Source organism: Sander lucioperca, chromosome 19 (genome assembly GCF_008315115.2).
Source record: "Sander lucioperca isolate FBNREF2018 chromosome 19, SLUC_FBN_1.2, whole genome shotgun sequence".
NCBI classification, from domain to species: domain Eukaryota; kingdom Metazoa; phylum Chordata; class Actinopteri; order Perciformes; family Percidae; genus Sander; species Sander lucioperca.
In genome coordinates, this window is record NC_050191.1 from 23425103 (window position 1) to 23447270 (window position 22168).

At 40.2% G+C, this 22168-nt stretch overlaps 1 protein-coding gene across 3 annotated transcripts in view; it reads left to right on the forward strand.

The window, feature by feature from the left end:
- Positions 1-22168, forward strand: part of atad2b (ATPase family AAA domain containing 2B) — an 83751-nt gene that overhangs the window by 56777 nt on the left and 4806 nt on the right. The window contains exons 27-29 of one of the 3 annotated variants that reach the window (XR_004895950.1): positions 10965-11093; positions 18401-18557; positions 18626-20916. Coding sequence is in view for 1 of the 3 variants with exons in the window: in XM_031288112.2 (XP_031143972.1) it covers positions 10965-11093; positions 18401-18442 (171 nt within the window). In the remaining 2 variants the exon portion in view is untranslated. Of the gene's footprint in view, positions 1-10964; positions 11094-18400; positions 18563-18625; positions 20917-22168 lie in introns of those variants that run through there. The other 2 variants (XR_004895951.1, XM_031288112.2) reach the window with 2 other exon arrangements.

Sequence of the window (22168 nt, forward strand, 5' to 3'; positions counted from 1 at the left end):
GGTTTTGCCATTGGGGCCAATTATTTAGAAAACAAGTTGTTCTGCAGGGGTAGGTGGAGGTGTGTTTGTGGTTATTTGTGTAAAGTCAGTCCTGCAAGTTCTCTTCTCCTTTTTTTTTTTTTTATAAAGATTATTTTTTTGGGCTTTTCCACCTTTTAATGGACAGGACAGCTAGGTGAGAAAGGAGAGAGAGAGGGGGAAGACATGCAGGAAATCGTCACAGGTCGGACTCGAACCCCGGCTCTCTGCATCAAGGCATAAACCTTCATGTATATGTGCGCCTGCTCTACCCACCGAGCTAACCCGGCCACTCTCTTCTCCTTTTTGATTACCTGCTGATATGGTGTTCAGTGTCCTTGGGCAAGACATTGCTCCCCAAATTGCTCCCGATCCTGCACCATTGGTGTGTAAATGTGTGTGAATGTTTATCTGATGAGCAGGTGGCACCTTTCATGGCAGCCTTGGCCACAGTGTATGAATGTGTGTAAACGGTTCCTGTTCTAAGCGCTGTGAGTAGTCATTAAGACTAGAAAAGCGCTATATAAATACAGTTAATTTACATTTACTTACCAAGTCTACCCTTTGGCTTCTTTTACTTATCAGTTTTATTGAATAGAATCTTTATTCTTTAAAACTTTTTCGCCTCAAAACTTGTCACTGAAAAGGAGTCAAGGTAGCAGTTGCTTCATCATTTTCTTTTACATTTCACGTTATTCCTACCTTGACCTTGCGTGGCAATCAGTGGGGAATAGTGAAAGATTAGTGACTATACAAGAATTACTTTCTGATTGGACAGTGTGGCAAAATCAGACAGTGATGCATTTTATTCTCTAACATTCAGACTTAATTTTGCCAAAGCTATAACTAAAAAATTAAAAAAAAAATCACATTACTGACACACTTGCATTGTGCAATGATGGCAGAGCAGGATTTATGTCAAACATAGACCAGAGTGTATCGAGACCAAGTCAAGACCAAGACTTTGAGGGGTTGAGACTGAGTCAAGACCAAGACCAAAGCAGGGCGGGACATCAAGACCAAGACCAGACCAGTGCCAGACAGCCAGAGCTTCTCCTGTCTCCGGCATTCACTTTCTTGGAAGTGCGTGTTAAGGGGGGTGGGTAGAGGGGGTTAACAGTAACAAATTTCTAATTAGAAATTAGTCAAGTTATTGGTTGCATTTGAAGCAGGAAGTTTTACATCCAATCACAGTAATGATGTTACACATAAAATTAGGCAATGCAGAGGAAATTTAGTGATATCCCTGCAGTTGTGGTCTTGACTGGTCTTGAAATAAAATCCTGAGTCCTCTTTATCCAAGACCGAGTAAAAATGTGGTCGAGACCTTCAAAAAGTGGTCTTGAGACCAATCTTAAAGTGCTCATATTATGCTCATTTTCAGCTACATAATTGTATTTAGAGGTTGTACCAGAATAGGTTTATGTGGTTTAATTTTCAGAAAACACCATATTTTTGTTGTACTGCACATTGCTGCAGCTCCTCTTTTCACCCTGTGTGTTGAGCTCTCTGTTTTAGCTACAGAGTGAGACGTCTGACTTTTGTACCATCTTTGTTAGGAGTTGCATGCGCAGAAAGTACTGCTAGCTAGTCAGTTGCAGAGCATGAGGGAGTGCCACGCTAGCAGCTAGGCGAGCATTATAACGTGTGTTACAAAGTGACGCACGTTTGTCACAGAAGTAAAGGCTGGACTACAATAGAGCTGTTTGGAGCAGTTTGTGAACAGTGTTTTCTGTTGGAGATGTTAAGTCCCTTTGGGGTGGACTTTGGGCTTTTTCACTTTGTAAACCTATAACATGCACAAAAAGATATATAACACAATAAAGGAAAAAATAATAAAGCCAAAAAAGCATAATATGAGCACTTTAAGACCAAGAACGATCTCGAGTACTACAACACTGGCATTGCAGAAATGTGGCAGTGAGATTTTGCATACATTCACCATATTGTGTTACATATTGACAAATTGTAAAATAATTATATGGTTGGAATGATATCAATGTCCCAGCGCTAAGTCAAGAGAGCTTGTTTAGGAACTCCTGTTGGAAGTGTTCAGGAAAGCCACTTATTAAACCAGGATTGCCTACGTTATAGCGTCCTGGTTTTAGTTTCTACCCAGGCCAAGAGAGTAGCCTGAATCTTTAAGCTCTACATTGATTTAACACAACTCTTTTATTGATCTTTTCCCCAAAGTGAAGGTGGTAACAGTTTTTATTTCTTATGTATTTATATCTTTTTGTTTTATGTATTTGGACTGACTGGGTCTCAGAGGTGCTGTTACTGGCAAATTAACTGTTTTGATAATGTGAATGTCTGAGTCACTAATTAAACCTGGTGACATGTAGGTTTGGTGTGACATAGATATTGAAATACACTGAGGTCCTAATTTACATACATCTTGAAAAAGAATCTAAATCATTTTTATTAGACCACATAATAAAATGTAATACCATCCTTAAGCAATATCAGTGGATTAGGTTTATTAATATTAAATCATGTAGTTTAATATAGATATTGCACAAAAGACCCACTGCATAATATTATTACCTCCTCTATACTGAAACAAGAGGCTATGAAATGGCTGGGAATTTGTCAGTGATTTGATGTTCAAAGTAAAGCCAACCAGCCATTTTAGGTGAGTTGTCAACCCCAGCAGGGTTTTTATATGCCCAGTCCAAAGGGATGACCTAGGGCTGCACGATTATGGCCAAAATGATAATCACGATGATTTTGATCAATATATTGATCACGATTAATTATCATGATTATTTGTTGATTATAACCAAAACAAATTTTATTGTCACATAGGCTAAATATAACTGCTTTCACATCCATATTGGGGGGGGGGGTGTTCACTGTGACATTTTACAAATTATGTTTAAAGAGCAACTCGACACCAATGGCATATCTTGTTTTTGCTAACTGCCAGTGGTTGAGATTGCCACATTTATCCAATTATTATGTGTTATGTAACACACAGACTCCATGGAGACCGATGTAGAAGTTCCACTACCTTGCCATAACAAATCAAGGCACAGGGCCGAGATTTAAGAATCTGGTGTCAGAAGACTAGCATATATAGTTTGAAAAATGTATGAGGCTAGACCCCGTGGTGGTTTTATTATCTCACTGTGATCCTAACCTGGCCTGGAGGTTCGAGGAATATGAGAAATATGGGCACGCCTGTGCAGGGGTGTTGTTGGCGTGACTAGAATTGACATGTCATGTGGTTCATAGGCCAGGGGTTAAATATCAAAGCTGCAACACGGTGTAATGAAGTGTGTTCTTGCCCGGTTTCTAGCCTGAATCCAGTCGCATGAATTCCTACTTGTTTGCTCCACTTGTATTTTCTCACTATTTCTAAGAATTTAGTGTGGTGTTGTCATTTTTATTTTGGTAAATGCAATTTATATAGTGTAATTGTTGGTTTGTTCTGCACAAATTATTAGATGTGAGCATAAACCCAGTATTAATTAGTCATTGTGTTATAATAAAACCTGGAAATTAACACCTGCAAAACACACTTTATGAACAAATCATCTTTCACAAGGAGAATTTTGGTCCTAATATAACTCCATATACCATTTTTCTGCTTTGTTACCTAAAGCCACTGTCATTCCAATCCCCCATAGCTCCATCTGTGGTCTTAAGAAACATAGGGAAAGATAGAGATGTGAGTAAAGAAAGGGATGTGAGTAAAGATGGAGAGGGCGAAGATGCAACAGGGAGTTTAGAGGGGGGTGAGGTTAAATGGTCCATGTCAGTAGCAGTCTTTAACGCATGGGATTACTGCCCTTTTGTGTGCAGTGAGCTCACTCAATCACTGAGCCTGTGTAAGACACACTCTCACCATTTACCCCGAACTGTCACAGGCATCCTGATCAAGCTGACAGAGGCTGAGAAGTACACCGCTGCAATCAGCTGGCTAACCGTAAAGAGGAGAATAAATTGAGGGGATGAAAGAGAGAGGGTACAAGGAAGGAAATATACAAACGAGAAAAGACAAATCCATTGGAAGAAAAGGCGGAAAAGTGTTGGTTGAAGAAGACGTGAGGAGAGCCTCTATAAAACATTGAAATGCATTATGAAGGAGAGAAGGTGCACTTTGAGTAGTGAAATGCACTTACAGCTACGGATGGGAAACAATGAAAAATAGAAAGAAATGCAGTGGCAGTCGGATGAAAGGAAGATTGGAGAAGTGTCTTCCAGAGATTTTTACGTTATTGTGCATATGTGAGATGGGTTGTAATGATGCTAATTAAAGCTTTTATGCATGTTGTTAAAATAGGCATCTCACCATGATGTGCTCCATTTGGTCCTCTTTTATGAGCTCTCATGGCTGGGTTGAAACCTGAGAGCTTCCTTGACTTTTAGACCAGAATTACTGTATAAGAATTGCAAAAAGAATCCAATAAAACATGTTCAATTTAGAGCAGCGGACAGCGCCTTTGGAAGGCAGCTGTGATGATCATTATCACTTTGGATGAATTCTGAATATTATAGAAAGTCTTAGTGTTCTTAGCTTCTGTATGCACACTTTATTTGTCAAGGGGCGTACAGTTATTAGATTGGCCAGATGGAGGATTTTATGTCAAAGGCATATTACCGGTGAATCCTCCTCCACTGCCAGATTAAGTTGTGGAACTGTGAATATTTGAAAGGTATTATCTACTCAATTACAAGTCATGTTTCCAGGCTATTGAGTTTGGTGTGATAAGCACCTACTTGAAGTCAAATTAGAAAAGGATGGAAAATGAAGCAATGCAAGAGAGATTTGAAAAGTTTTCTTTTTTCTTCTTCTTAATTACTGTGTTTAAACTTAAGCTATTCCATTCTTTAGTGTTAATTTTGTCACCTATTTTTAATTTAGTCTTAGTCTTGTGCCAAATGTCCTTGTCAGTTTTAGTCATATTTAGTCATTCACATATCTTTTTTTGTTAGTCGACTAAAAGTCTCGTCATTTTAGTCTAGTTTTAGTCAAACGAGAACTCAAGGTATCTTAGTCAAGTTTTAGTTGACTAAAAGTCTTGTCATTTTAGTCTTAATTTTAGTCAAAAGAAAACTCAGTATATCAACATTTTAGTCTTTTTTTTTTAAAATAACAAATTATTTCTGATAAACATTTCAGTCAAATAGTTATATAAAAATAAATTAAATAAAGTTATATAAATATCGAGCCTCTTCCTTATTTCACCAGTAAATTCCTGTTAAACAACAAAAACAACCACTGGATGGGAAAAGGGTATTTTACAATAACTTTGAATGCAGCCCGAGGCTGGCGAGGCGAGTTTCAAGTGAACACAACAGTATGTTTTGTTTTTCAGACAACGGCAGCTACAAACTGTCGTACGTCTCGTTGTTGGAATCCTACACAGTGAAATACAGACAAACTTTTACACCGTTTAGCTGTCAGCATTTTAACCGTGTTTAATCCAGCTGCTAGCTAACGGTAGGTTAACGTTACCTGCTGCCAAGTGTAGTGTTAACTAGCGTCCTGTGCAGCGCTGTTTCGGTTGCCTCTAACGTAAGGTGACCAGATTTCTGAGACAAAATCCAGGGACATTTTCAGCTCAGAAGCGTAAATACCTCCAAAACAGGTAATGTTTTTATCTTTGTAAAACTTAAAACGGGGACACTGCCCCAGGAGCCTCACCAGACCTAGAGCTGCACTGGGGCACAAGCCCCCCTACGGGGGTCCATGGGCATGCTCCCCTGTAAGAAAATGTTGTCTATTTTAACGTTTAAATGCATCAATCTGGTGCACTTTGAAAAGAAATTCAGAGGTTAGACTTGATTATTCTTACCTATGGATGGAAATATTTGTGCTGTAGCCTGAACAATTTTGCACTTCAGAATTTTAACCATGCACACACAGGTTGAATATTACATTACATTACATTACATGTCATTTAGCTGACGCTTTTTTATTCAAAGCGACTTACAATTACTATATATGTCAGAGTTTGCACGCCTCTGGAGCAACCAGGGGTTAAGTGTCTTGCTCAGAAACACAATGGTTGATGAATAGTTTTTTCTTAATATTTTTGCATTAATGTCACTAGGAAGCATACCAGTATAAATATATGTATAAATATATGTAGTAAGTAAGTAAGTGGGATTGTCTGGAATCTGGCAATATAATAACCATTATGGTGGGATACACTGGCTAAGCAATTTACAAAAATGTCTGTGCTGACATAGTTTACATGAGAATACATTATAATTTTGGCCCAAAGTTGGAGACCAGATAGAAATTTTGTTGCAATTTCAAAACCGGATTACCCGGGAGCCGCTTGTTGTACCGATGCATGTGTTGAGTGTAGAGTTTGTGAGATATTTCACAGAGAGTAATAGGGCTGGACGATTTTGGCTAAAATCATAATCACGATTAATCGAACAAGTTACCTCGATTACGATTATTGAACGATTATTTAAAAAAAAAAAAAATTCTTATACTGTAAATATGTTCACGGTTATTTTTTCTAATGAAAGAGTGCATAATCCTATCTTTGTGATTCTAAAATAAGGAAACAACACACAGATAGCAATTAATGCTTATTTATTAAATATTTCAAACAACTGAACAATTGAACATTTACAATGACATAAAAACGTTGTGTAAAAAAGTAATTTAAAGCAGCCATATTATGCTCATTTTCAGGTTCATAATTGTATTTTAAGGTTGTACCAGAATAGGTTTACATGGTTTAATTTTCAAAAAACACCATATTTTTGTTGTACTGCAGTGCTCTCTCTCACTGCTGCAGATCCTCTTTTCAGCTGGTCTCTGTTTTAGCTACAGAGTGAGACCTCTTTTCTTCTTCTGTACTATCTTTGATTGCACTTGCACATGCGCAGTAGCTCAGATGTAGATCATGTCAGCTAGCTCCATAGACAGTAAAAGAAAGGCTGTTTCTACAACTTCAGTCAGTTACAAGGCAGGATTTTAGCTGGGAGACTTCTAAATGAGGGCACACATGTAAGTAGTTTGTAGATTATGGTGAACTTGTGTGTGTTGTAGCAGTGCTTTGCTATTGAGAATGAGATAGCTTGCTAGCGTTAGCATGCTAGCGTTAGCATTAGCGTTAGCATGCTAACGCTATGAGCTAATAGTTGCGGTTAGCCTGCTCGTTTCGGCTTGTGATGTAGAAAGCCGTGCCGATTTTGAACAGCTCACCCAGAGACTGAAGGCAGGACACATTCAGAAACTGTATCTCACTCTAAACAGCATGGATGGATTTTTTTCCAAGTTTGTATGTGTGTGGAAGCACCAGAGACACAACATAACACCCCAAATCCCAGAAAAAGTGATTTTTGTTCGTAATATGGGCACTTTAAGTTTTAATGTAAAAAAAAAAAAAAAAAGTTTCCTAAAAATGTAGAAAATAAATAATAAATGTCCATCATAAGAATAACGGGAACCTGTGGTTAACTGTCTTTTCAGAGTTAAACTCCACAAGCGTGTCCTGTGGCTCGCCAGCCGTCTCACACACACACACACACACACACACACACACACACACACACACACACACACGTCCACAGCGCAGCAGGCAGAGGCGGGGTCTGTTCCGAGTATAATAAAGCCCCGTCTGTGTTGAGCAAAACATTACGTGGATTACTACGAGAATGGACGTGCATTTAATATAGGAAAAGTGCACAAGTATTAGCATCATTTGTTGTTGTATGTGACGCTAAGGTCTAGTGACGATGCTATAAAGACCGTTGCCGTGTTGCGTCGCTCCCTTACCCCTCCTACCAGTCCCTATGGCCACTTGGCCAGTGGGAATGCAAACGGGAAATTTTTGGGGGGGGGGAGAGTAGTTCTTAGAACTGCTTAGAAGTGTACTTTTCCTCTAAAAAGTGCAAGTACGATCGGAAAAGCACCTATGGTCGCAGACTGGACGAGGTGGAGTCACGTGACTACACACGCGGCGGCCGTAATATGTTTTAAGGGGAAAGTACATTAACACACAGTGGGCGGCCGCGGAAATATTAATAGGATTAAAAGACCGAAATAACCGACTTGATAAAATTACGTCGGTTGTAGGCTCTGAATTTTGGTTACGATTATTTTTCGATTAATCATCCAGCCCTAGAGAGTAATGTGTGTGCAGAGATTTATGCAGAATGCAAATATGATAACGTTTCATGTAAGTTCAATGTTAATTTTGTCGCAAACCATTTGTCACAGCAACTGACGCTAATATCATTGGAAAGCTTAGATTCTGATTGAGGTGGTTGTGCCAGACTCACGCCTAAGGCTGAGTCTCTATCTGTGAGAGGGAGAGCAGGAGCACGGTTGTGAAGAAGTTGGTAATTTCATGGCGCAGATTAAAACTTTTGCATGCGCTATATCCATGTCACATTCTCATTAGGGGCTGAGCCCCCCTAAAGGTCTGATCCTAGAATCACCCCTGCTGCTACTTCATACTTGTACTCCACTACACCTAAGAGGGAAATGTTGTCATGTTTACTGCACTACATTTATCTGACAGCTTTTGCTTTATTGCTTCACGCTGGGCTTGTTTCTGCAACAGCTCATTGAGTATCGGATACAATTAAAACTATTGAGGAAATATTTTCCTTTGACATTGGTCCAGTATTAAACGAGATCGCTGCAGTCAGCAATCGGCAAATAAGCTACAATGTAAGTTAATAGGACGTCAATTGTCCAGCTTGTAGCCTATTTACGTTCATAAAAGTGCTCGTTTTGCCACTGACAGGCTCAGATTAATATTCTAAGTGTCTGACAACATTATGGAAAGGATTTCTAAGGAGGTCGATCTTTCTGTTAGAGTAAGATCCTTTTTTTTAAACATAAAAAGTCGGCAAAATTGCGTTCGCTAAACCCACTAGACTCCATGTAAATAAACAGTAATATGGACATTCTAGAACATCTCTGAGCAGCGCTTGCTCTGGCTTGAGCTTGCGCGAGTCAGCGTGACTGTACGTTTGGTCAATATTTTCTTTCTTTCATTCCAATTTCGGGTCTGTCAGTCACAGTGAAAATTGGGGACATTTCCGGGGACAGCTGCAGCTGGGGACAGGTCACCGAAACCGGGGACTGTCCCCGGAAACCGGGGACGTCGGGTTACCCTACTCTAACGTCCGTTTAGGAGCATCACAGAGAAGCGCAGGCATTTAATAAGTGGCACAGAAATCTGCGTTGCTATTCGGTCCGGTAGATAACGGTCGTTAAGGCACCGGTCGGTGCCGTATTAGCACCGGGTCTCAGTACCCAACCCTAGTAACAGCTGAATATTCTACAGTATCTCATGATGAAAAAGTAGAGACGATTGTAGACGAAAATGAAGAGCGATTTTTATCTTAGTTTTATATTTTATGCAAAACATTTAGTGTCGTCTTTTTTCGTCAACAATAATGCATGTTAATTTAGTCTTAGTCAGCGTTTTTGGACATTGGCGCAGTCTTGTCTTAGTCATGGAAAAAACGCCCGTTGACGAAATTTAGTCTCATCTTGTCTGACCAAATTAACACTACTAGTCTTAAAATGGTTATGTAGATTTTGGCATCATAAATTAATGTTAAAAAAAAGCAGTGGAGAGAGTTAAATAGCTACCAAGTGTCTAATCCTGTAACAGATGTCATTTCTAACTCGTACTACTGTTGTGCTCAGTGTGCAGCAGAATGATCTTTTACAGGGTTGTAATGGGTTTCTGTTGATGCAAATAAAAGTCTAAAGCAAGAAAACACTCAAACACAAAGCAGGCCTCTGACAAGCACTAACAATCTCCCATGTCGCCAATTATTTTCACTGTCAGCATTGTGTTGGGGAGATGAAAGAATAGTTATGCAACAGTAGCCACAGTTTGGCCTGATGGTTGTCCTTGGAGTCCTTCTGGGACCCATCGTCGGTGCTGCCTAAACACATTTTGGTAACCACGCATAAAGCTAATACATTGAACACCTTGACATGGCAGTGTGGACGTTGTATCCATAATGTTTCTGCTGTCACATTTTAAGGGATTATTTTGAAGGATCATTATATTTCAGTTGAGAGTTTTGGGGAAACAGCTGAACAGTCATGGTGCATCCAAAGTCACTTCTCTGTAACTCCATCAGAAGTGTTTGTGCTGAAAGTGCACTAACAAAGTGAAGTATTGCTCTCAAAGTCAAATTTGTGATTATGAGTTAAGCGTGTTTTGGGATTAAGTTTCTGCTGAAGTATTTGTTGACTTGAAGCCGCAGTCAGTCACTTTAATCAAGACAACTGTTCTGTCATCGAAACAGATGGGAGTACAGTGATTAATACAATGCTAACCTTTTTGCCTCTGTAATATTTATTTTTGCCCACTGTAATTATCTCTCAGACGTTCCGTTGATGAGAGGCTTTGACAAACATCCACGCCTTATTAATCTTGACATTGCCTTAGTTTTATGTGTTTAACACATGGTCACTGTCTCTCACACGCACGCACGCACAAGCGCGCCATTTCATTTCTGTTGGGGTTTATTTGCCTTGTGTCAGTGATGGTAACTTGAATTATTGTGCCTTTTGCTGTCTCAGCCCATGCATTCTGATGAGCCCTGTGTTTAAATAGACTCACCTATACACACACTCAGACTTTGGCTTGAGTAAAATGGGAGAAACAGGTCAATTAGAAGGGCCTTTGACTGTCAAGAATGTTTTAATTAAAGTAGTGGTGAAATGTAAACTTGTTTCTAATTATGATTAGCCTTAATTAGCGGTCACTCTCATCTTAATTGCTTTTGAATAGAGCTGACCTTCAAATGCTTCATCTCCATGCACCAACATCAGTGCTTAGCTTGCGTGACCAGTTATTCAGCACTGTATGCCCACCGGTTTCATTATTGTTTCTCCATACACACGTTTATGGATTAGAAATAATGTGTAAGACGTTTAAGTATATAGGTCTTTAATACTATCTGTAATGTATTTGTTCTTTACCCCCCCCCCTCAGGCTCTCCTGGATATGGTGGTGAAGAAGAGTGAGGGCTACAGTGTGGAGCAGCTGGAGAGACTGTACTCCCTCCTCAGCCAGTGTATCTACCAGCACCGCAGAGAGTACGAAAAGACCCAGCTACTGGAGGTCAGAATTTAACACACATTCTGTCTTAACAATGAGGTGATTCATCAAGAAAAAATAATTGATAATGAAAAAATAGTTAGTTACAGCCCTATTCGAGACATTGTTACCTGATTCCAAACCTTTCATCTTTTTAACTACACAATGGTTTCCCCCCGCAACATCTTGTTCCCAGCTAAGCAGCAAGGAAGTTTAAGCATCTTAACACTAGAATGGCCATGACGGTCATTTTGACCGTTTTGAAATTTATATGTGTAATAACTTTGCTGAATAAAAAAATACAATCCTGCTGCTGCCTGACTTTTCCTAAAAGAGTCTGTATTTTAATTTAAAATTGTTTTATATACATTACACAAAAGGCAAAGAAAATACAGTCACTTTTACCTATTTCGGCCATACACGGTCATATTGACCGTTCGGATTTTCGCGGTATTGTTTTTAATTTTTCGCGCGGTTGAAGATGCATCTTGGTTGCTTAGTAACTACCATAGTCTCTGTCAGAGAAACGTAACTAGCGGTCTCGAGTAACAAGTGTGGGCATCACCGATGGGCCGAAGGCAAAGCCAGAGTCGGTAACGTAGGCTACTACGGCGTGGAGGCACTCTGTTCTGAATCAGAAGGCAAACACCGGGCGCTCGCTCTGTGAAAGGCGCCGAACACGTAGATGGCCGGTGGCTGTTTACATGTTCATATAACTTTATACATCCTCGAACTGGCTGGAATCGTTGCACACATCCTCTCCAAGGAGTGCACCAGCAGTAAAATTGTCCGGAGGTAGTTCATGCAGCAACTGGCAGAGAGCTGAGAGCGGAGTTTATGGAGGAAAAAAGGGCAGCAGCGCACGGTCCGAGCAGCAGCGCACCGCAGCAGACGCCAAAACGGAGGCAGTGCCAGGTTACGTTATAGCTAAATGTTCAAATAAGATACTTATAATTGTTATTTGGCTGTTATGAGTTAAGTTGAATGAATTTCCACACCATATTTTTCGGGATATGAATGTATGAAATAATTACGGTTTACTATGATATGAATAATTGAAACACGTATTACTACTCAAATGTATAATTAAACTCGTAAAAATTTACATTTCGGTGTTATTACGTTTTTCTAAAGATATCCTAACACAATACATAATACAATATCGCAATTAGGTATTTATCATGAGAGATTATAGAGTTTGGAATCTGGCGGTCAAAATGACCGCTCACGGCAGTTCTAGTAGTTATGGAATTCCGGCACTTCTAGTGTTACAGGCTCTGACACACCAACCCAATTATCGGCCGTCGGACAGTCTGGCGAGGTCGGTGACTCGAGTCTGTTCGGTGTGTTCCGTGCCGTCGTCAGTCGGAGGAGCCGTCAGCATCCATTTTGGCCAATTTGACTTGTTGAATCGGCCAGTGGGCAGTTGGACTCAATGACAACATGATTGGTGGAGTGCTAGCCCTTGACTAGCGAATCGGTGCATGAGGAAACCGGAGCTGACAACGCTAGTATCTTCTTATTACTAGCCATCGTATTTTCTTCTGTTCAGCGAGTAATGACGACAACGATCCTTCTTGACTACTATCAACACTCTCTGATGAAAACAATGACTGACGACAGTGTGCTTTGTGTTTACTAGGTCTAGAGAGATGTTCCGTCATTTCCGGTTTTTATTTTATGGGCGACAATACAGATTAGCGCTGCCCGCTGTTATGGAGATGTATTACGTCTCGTGCACTAGAGATGGTCCGATACCATTTTTTGCTTCCCGATACCGATTCCGATACCTGAACTTGTGTATCGGCCGATAACGAGTACCAATCCGATTCCAGTGTGTCATATATTTTATTATGTTTTAACAACTGTATACTACTATCCCTGTATGGATGTGATATTATTACTATCTTTGTTGTCGGTCTGGCTCAGGTTAAACTCTTTGTGAAACATGAATGCCACAGAACGTTCTTTTATTATGCAGTTTGACAGTTAGTTATAATGGAAAAAGAACATAAATAAACTACTTTAACGTAGATTTTCTTTAGGGCTTTATTACGTGGTATCGGATCGGTGCATAAACTCCAGTACTTCCCGATACCGATACCAGCGTTTTAGGCAGTATCGGAACATCTCTATCGCGCACGCGCAGAACGTACGCTCAAGTTGGCGTAGCTTCGGTGTTTTCCGAGACACTTTTATGACCTCGGGGAGCCGACTGATCAGTCCGACTGCCTTTTCTGTCGACGGTTAGCCGTTGGGTTGGTGTGTCAGAGCCTTAAGAGAATATGTGAACATAGGGCTGCACAATTAATCAAATTTTAATCACAATCAAGATTTTGGCTTCCCACGATCAAATTCACGTGATCGAGCAATATTTAAAATGCTTCATTCCGTTGAATAGAACGCTCTGTATCAAAGTTTTTTTTTTCCAAAGCTCCCTAAACCACTCTCTGATCACGTGCCTCCACGAGCCAATCAGAGTTGTTCCCTGCACCGCGCAGCTTAGTTTAGATGTAGACAGTCACAGAGGACAGAGTAACGTGAGGAAAATTCCACAACAGATAGCAGTCGGTCAGAAGTCGTCACGAGGTTTACCAGTTTACCAGTAAACGCAACATTTTGTCCCGTCTGTGTTGTTTTTCAGACAGCAGCAGTGACCAGTGCTAGTTTGAGTCTTTTAGCTCATAGCTTTAGCAGCAGACTGTTGTACGTCTCGCTGTTTTAATCCTCTACAGTGAAATACACTACACCGTTTAGCTGTCAGCATTTTTAGCCGTGTTTAATCCAGTTACTACTGTAGCTAATGGTAGGCTAACGTTAGCTGTTGTTAAGCGTTTTTTTTGGAAAGTTTGGAAAGCGGTCGCACAACAGCTGAAATGGCATACTCCTTCATAGTATCCTTCAACAAAGGAGGAATGTAGCACAATATGGATGTATTGGCAGGAATGTAAAACATTATATATGTGAAAGCAGTTATAATTAGCCTATGTGACAATACAATTTGTTTTGGTTAAAATCAACAAATAATCGTGATCAATATATTGATCAAAATAATCGTGATTATCATTTTGGCATAATCGTGCAGCCCTATGTGAACATGGCAAATTTAGTTGTAAGTAAATAATGTGAGAGCCTCTGTTGCGGCTGTCTAACAAGGGACATCTTTTGTGTGCAGTACAAAAGATGTGACATAAGTAGTTGTGTAAGGTGTTTTTGAGGCAAAATGGCAAAATTTGAGAAGCAACCTGAGGATAAATATGTATTTTCTGGCATCACTTTTTTTTATACTTTGTGCTGCAGATTTGACACCATGCAAGCAGAATAACTCCGTCCAAGTAACTAGCCTCATGATGCCAAGTCACATGTTCCCACTTTGACAGTGATGTTCTAAACAACTGGTAACATTTATTGAAGTAATAACATTCCAGGCATGATGGAAAAAGTGGATGGGGGTCAAATGATATCTGAGTGAGAAGAAGTCTTCCGTGCACAGCGTCTCTTTGGGGAGGTTAGATATAGACATCCACACACACTGAGACAGGCGGAAACGGGGAACAGCGTCTGGAAGTGACAGGCATCGCGACACAAACCACAGCTAGGTGCAGCTTTTGGAGGATAGATACTCACAATGGAAGAGGAGCTGAGCAGTATAATAGTATTAATAACAGGGTTGAAATTAATGATTTATTTTGTATTAGTATTCTTTTTGCTCCAGATCTAATGAGGACAGTAGGGACTGTGAGAAATATGTAAAAGATTGGGTTCAGTAGATGCGTGTAAGACATGCAGAGAAAAGTGAGTCCAGAACCTTACGTATATTCCATACAATGAAGCCAAATTAATTTAGACTTCACTACTCTTTCAAATGGTATTCTGTGTTCAACAACCTGAATGAGACTTCTATTTTTTTCTTACTGATACAATTAAGGCTGTATGACACGAGGAGTTAATAATATACATGTGCGAGCCCTTCTTTTATTTATTTGAGTTTAAGTTTAACTGGTTTTTATAACCGTTTCTTATTACTGTAGCAAAATAGCAAATATTGTAGAGATCAAAGTCATACAATGTAAAATCATTCTAAGTGTGTATTTTTTTTATTTATTTATTCCTAGTCTCTATAGTAAATACAACAATTAATATAGAAAATGCAACAAACTCACATACTGTGAGTAAAGGTCAACAACAAATATCAAAATATCTCATGACAATGTTCCATACAGAAAAAGCTGCTGTATATTATCCCAGAATCCCATCTGGTCATCTTCTGCTGCTGTAGGATGTCAGTGCAGACAGTGGGCCAGGAATGGCAGTGTCCTGGTGCTGGTAGCCAGAACTGGCTGTCAGGATGTCAGGGAGGGGGAGGGGGAGGGGGAGGGTGGGAGAGCAGTCAGCCAGGTGGTGCCGCCTGTCGACAGGCCGGCTGGCGGTGGAGGGGAGGGCGCATGTCTGGGTTCATCTCATGCTGCCAGCCTAAATTGGTGTTTCCAGAGCAGAAATGTCAGCTCGTTTGGCACGTGTTTTGTTTGCCTGCGTTTCCAACACACATCTCGACTCCACAGCAGGTCATCTCCTTGTTCCTCCCTAGGGAATGCGAAAACATGTGCACATACACACTTGTATGCCGGGTTGATACTCAGTATGGCGGCTGAAGCCATTCCCCACTTAATGTTGCAGCGCATGGTGCTTGTGTCTACATTGTAGAGGCGAGTGAAATGGAGCATGTCCATACATTTGTCTCCTTTACTCTCCCCCCGTCCTCCTCTGGGTACGACTAGTCTCAGTCTTCCGGAAGAGCTGACCTTTCAGCAGATAGAGTGGACTACACCCTGCTTTCTAGTTAAAGCCAGAGGGACCATCTCTGCCCTGTACACAATAACACGCCGACTGTGTTCCTATCTACAAATTGCCGTTCATATAGACCTAGTTTTACAATTTGCCTCAGACAGCAATTTAGGACTTTGTAAGAGCCTTTGACCTTTAACCTGAATGTGTGCGGTGCCAGAGCTGTACAACACTGGTCGAATTAGCAGAACATCATTAGGGTTGGTTATTTCTATGCTTATTTGTGTATTAATTGCTGAAGATTGTGAAGGACATTTCAAAAACCTTTTTGGCTTGTTTTTGGCTCGAAAGCACTGTCAATTGTGAAATAGTTCCCAAAACCATTGGATTTGTGGGTCCATTTTAGTTATTTGAATGTCTTGTTCTCATTCCTGCAGAAAAGCGATAAAATGTAAGTTACGTGACTGTATGACGTAAAGCTATTCGGAGCATGTGTACTCTTTCAAACATCTGGCTTTAATGTCAGGCGAGGGCTTCTTCCAGGCCTGCTCTCGAGACATTTTGCACCAATGTTGTAAAATCATAAGGCCGAGAAATCCGTTTTGCCGTTGACAGTAGCCTCGGTAGCACAGAACGCAATGCAGCCCAAGCTTTCATCTTTGTGAATCCGTTGTCAGTAGCTTGAGAAGAAAACCCCTTCATCCAGGCACAATACAGTACACAAGATTGTTCTCTCTTGACTCTTTTTCTGTTGTGGAAAGAAATGCACAATGTTGTTGTTTTTTGCTCTCCTAACCTAGACGCACACAACGCAGAGAGCCCTGTTCTCCCAGGGGTTGTACAAAATGTTATCTGGGAAATAGAGGAAATCAGTAACTGAGGGGGAAGTAGATAAGAGCGAGTCAAAGAAAGCAGGTACACAAGTAATTTATAACACCCTTGTCACAAATTGATCTACAGTGTAGCGCATGTGATGTTGGATTTTTCTTTTAATGCATAGTATTGATGGCCTCATTGGGAAATGAAACTCCTGAATCTACGATTCTGCCATGTTGTACCTATTAAGCGACACAGGAATTAAACCTTGCTATGCTGGTCGACTTCCACTCATACTAGAGAGCGAGACTTTGTTAGTGAGACAGAGGGTAGGTGCTGCGGAGACTTGTTGGATTGTCTGCTGTGCTGGTGACAAGGTGATAGGCCTTAAGGCAGATAGACTCGAGATCACACAGGTGCAAGGTGTCAAGGCAACAAGGAGCTTATTTGCACAATAGTGTGTGGGTATACAGTGAGCCACTGCAACAGACGGGCGTTAAAAGCATAGATACGTGAGCTGTACCTGATAAGCTGAAACTTTCAGGGAATTTTCTAAATTAGTGACATTTCATTCCATTTTTTTTATTTATTCACGTCAACTTCACTTCTCATACTGGGTTTTACAGCATGTGACCTGGTGTTGATAGTTGTGGGGGTATGATAAAGTGCTTAATTGATGTTATAATTGGAGTTGGGAGGTAAGTAAATATCGCGTGCCAAATAGCATCAGTCCTGTGACCTTTTTTTAAAATCAATTCAGGATGAATTGCACGATATGTTGGGTATAGTTTTCATTTGATCTAGATTGTCAAATGAACAGCTGGCCACAATGTACTTTTAGTTCCAGTTAACATGGGACTTTGATGATCAGAAGTTAGCTTGTGCATTCAATGCCATTTTACAGCCAACAAAAGTGTGCATAAACAAGGCATTCAGGTTGACTTTCAATCAGTCCAAACATTCAGGAGCTAAGCTGATTTTTTTTTATTTCTTTTTTTTTAAAGGGAGAAATAATGAGTACAATAACAAAAAAAAGTCCTTATTTTTCAGAAAGCCCACTTAACCTTTATGCCCGGGCCCCAACCTTCTTTGTCTCGGCTACAGGAAGAATCTAGAAGGCATCACAAAGAGCTTCCAGTGATTTACATACAAGACATTACAGCACTTAATATTTGAGTACTTCTTAGCTAAAAAGCATATAGTATTGCCTGATAATAGTTGATATATTATTGCCAAGTTGGCAGATTAAAAATATTTTCAGTGAAAGAGGAAAAGTTCTCTTTAGGAGAGTGAAATTGCTTTTTACTGTAAAGTTAATATTTTTTAACTTTTGTTATAGATGTTGAAATTGGTATCTGGTAGCGGCGTCTGTCGCACTGACTCAGCCATTCAGATGAGAGAACACACACAGTGTACCATCTTCAAGGCATTAATCATGGTCTATTGCAGGCTAACATCCATCTTTCTTCCTCCGGCTCTGTTCAGATTTAGTCTGTGTCAAATGCCGCTGTTTTCATGCTGAGAAAAATCGCCTGTCTCATTCCAGCACAGCTTTGCCTTATTTTACATCATTTATCATGGTGAAAGCTGTTGTTTGCTGTGGGAAATTTCCAAGTAATATTGAAACCCTGGTGCACAGATGCTTTATACATACATATGTCTTGAGTTTGCAGTGTTTGTTGAGACTAAGCCCTATGTGTTTGTGTGTCTGTCTCTGTTTGCGGTTGCAGGAGATGGAGGAGAGAATCCAGCATTTCGATACATTCCTGTGAGACTACCTAATCGGGTAGATCCTGAACAGCCTGGGACCACAAAGACACACAAACTGAGTGAGAGAGAGAGAGGGAAGGAGCTTCTGAGTCCAGCCCTCAACACAAAAACACACACACACACACACACACACACACACACACACACACACACACACACACACACACACACACACACACAAAAAAAAAAATCCAGCCCCCTTTTCTTGCTGGGAGGGGACACAACGAGGACGACGTTGAGGACAGAGACATTCAATGGTGCTATCGTCTCAGGAACCTGGCCAGATCCAGACCCATTCTACACAACCAAACTCCTGGAGGTGTGTCAGTCACACACTTTTACACACACACACACACACACACACACACACACACACACACTAACGGTGACAGGCAACCCTGGTGCTACTCGGGTGCTATCCTAACTTTTATCCACGCTGCTCTTGGGATTATTTCTTAACTTGGATGACTAGCAAAACCCAACAGATCGGGTGATGTCATATCGCAACCTGGCCGCTTCTCTCCGGAGCAGGCCGTGCATACACACACCCTGACACTTGGTTATGCATGCATTTCTACAGACACACACCCAGAAATACACACACACACACACACACCAGATTCTTACCAGCAAAAGTGTGAATGCAGAGTGCCGCTAGGAGATGAGGACAGATAATGTTCTGAATCACTGAACCACATTGCTGAGCCCATCTTTCCCTCGCGTTTGAATGCTTCGTCATAGGCCAGTTATTACCATGCTATTATGCGGCTCATTTTATCTGCCATTTTAGCTCCATGCTTTTTATTCAATATCTGAGCCACCGTCAAGGATACTCACCCAGAACAATGGTTTACAAAGAAGTTTTAGCGTGAACACAAACTCGATGAGGTTAGCACAGGACTAGAGCCCATGATGTCCTCCTTCATTACAGCAGTCACCGGATGTGGAGAGCTGTTAGCCCCCTCAGCGTTTGTGTCCGAGTTACTGGTGAACAAGCGGCGCGGCGTGTGACTGTAGGTCAGTTGTACAACCACTACGCTCACAGACCACCTCTGGCGTTCACAGTCTTAACAGATTGTCACGTCCTAAATCGTTTGTGGTAGCTAACCCCTCCCCCCTCCTCATTACATTCACAGTCTGAATGTTTTCCCTCCCACTCAAGCTGTGCCCGCCAGTTGATTTTTCCTAAAGACACCCCGGCGGAGGAACTGGAAGCAGTACAAATTTGAATGCGTGTAGAGTTTGCACTGCCTAGTGTGTGCCTTATTTCAAACCTCTAATGAAACGCTGTTATATTCAGCAGGATTTTTTTATTTACTACTTGTGACAATGAACAGGCTCCAAGTTGGGGTGGGCCCTAACCACTGAGGTCACAGTTACCTTAAAGCAAAAATATATATATATACAGTATATATATGAATTTAATTTTAATAGACATACCTAGGTTATCTCCAACCTGGGCCAAAAAAACTAATTGACAACATTTAAAAAATCAAAGATAAAAGGTGTTCTATACAGATAATACTTACCCTCTGCGGCTGTGTCTGTGTTGTGGCCAGATACGTCTCAAGCTCTCGAAATGTTTTGATTTTTTAAAATATATTCATGCCCTGTTAAAACCCAGACCTGTTGGGGAGGTCAGTCTCCACCTGAGCGGACAGCAGGTGTATGAAGAGGTTGACGACACCAGCTTTTCTTCAGTTTTCCATATGCAAAACAAAAAGATTATCATGCGAGTCAAACGATTTACCGTGCCAAGTGTTATCCCACTCCCTAATAAAAAGGTGCTGACATGACGGTGCCTGTTCACAGGAATTCTGTTTCAACTATGAAAATGTTCTACTAGACAGTCATAACAACCTATCTGTTATGTCGTGAATTTGATAATTATTTTTTACGGGTTTATTATTATTTGTTTTTTATACAAATGCTTTGCTTGAGTTGAGATTTTGCATGGGTTGTGAATCCATAATGAACAAGGCCATTCTAGGCAGTGCCCGTCACTAAGGTGTGTAAAGCATTACATGATTTCCTTTTTTTTTTTTTTCTCTCCTCCTTTTTAAATAAGTGTATCGACTTTATGGATTTATTTCATCTGTTTTTCTCAACAAGACGAGAGAAGCTGGATTCTCATCTGAGGCCGACACAGTAAAGTTTTCTGACTGCAGTAAATAAAGGTGTTCACTGAAGCTTTATGACGTTTTCATGGCATTGTCATGGTTTTGGAGATGCCATATTTTGAGCTAGTTTGTACTGGAGAAGGTCCCCTCTTTCACTCTTGTCCAATCCTCAAACCTCTTGGTGCAACTCTGACCCCAGCTCACCTCTGCCTTTTCTCAAATTCTAGGTGATAAAAGCAAAGACCATATGCAAACTGGCAACAACAGGTTAGCACTTGGACTACTGCAGAGAGAAAAACCAACGCTACCTCAGCTTAATTTATTTTAACGCAAAAACTGTTTACTGGGTACAAAAACGCTATATATATATATATATATATATATATATTTTTTTTTTTTTTTTTTTTTTTTCTCCCCCGAAATACTGTTGCAACATCTACAGTACCATCAGAGGTACCAGATCAGTGAAACCACAGCTGCCACAGTAATCCAAGAGTTGTTTATATCTCTCTGATTGTTCTGTATGTTTGCATTTGAGCCAGATTATGATTGCATACATTTTAAGCATATTTCATGGATTGTATATTTAATGCTTACGTTTCAGGTTCTTCTTAATTTCTACAGTACCTAGTTCTGCTCCTCTGTCATGTTATCACCCCCCACACCTTCTTAGAAGCTACGGAGAGCATTTTCTGCCTATTTACACAACCATCGCCTTTATTTCAAATTCAGTGGGGTTGTTGCAGATTTTCATCTCATGATTCAGATTATTTATTATTAAACATGTTTTACACCTAATTTTCAGTCAATTGTCTTTTTGTACGTTTTTTTGAAATTTAACAAATCGGGAAGCGTTGCACGTCCGTTTTAACAATTTTGCTGAATTGCGTAGCGTTTGTGTAGCAGGTTGTTTTTGTTTTTTTGGCGTGTATGGGGGAATAAAGGGTTTACAGGTCTCTCAGGTTCAACACGCGACAACATGCCCTTTCAACTTTTTCTATTTATTTCATTGTTCTGGTGTTTTCTGTGTTAAAGCGGTTACAGTTTGTGGCATACTGGAAGAGACTAACATAAGGACGGAACTGATATTTAAAAAGTAGTGTCTAGTACATCCCAGAAAGAGAAACAGGACCAGATGTTGTTCACTTTGTCTCCACTTTCTGCCAAAAGAGTTATTTTTTATGAATTTAGAAACGCATATGAAAATAAAATATGGGTAGTTAAATGTCATACATTGTGATCTTCCTTTCTTATTATAAATTGTAGCCAGTTTGGACTAACAACCAATTTTTGTCTGGTAGTTGAGACTACTTAGTCCAGTATGCAGAGGGAAAGGGTTTGTTCTATCCTCACTTTGTTCGTCCCCATTTCTTTCACACTTAATTTAGTCAAGAGTTTCCATAGCTTTGTCAATTCTGTTTGTTTGTGTATTTAACACACCTGTTCGCAATTGTTACTTTAGTGTAAGTTATATTTGAAATGAAACCTTTACTGTATTTCTCAAACTGCTGTGATATACTTGAATAAAAAAAGGTGCAAACTGTATATTTCAAGTGTTGATTTTTCTTAGTGCATTATTTTTTATATGCCAAAATGTACTTGTATTGT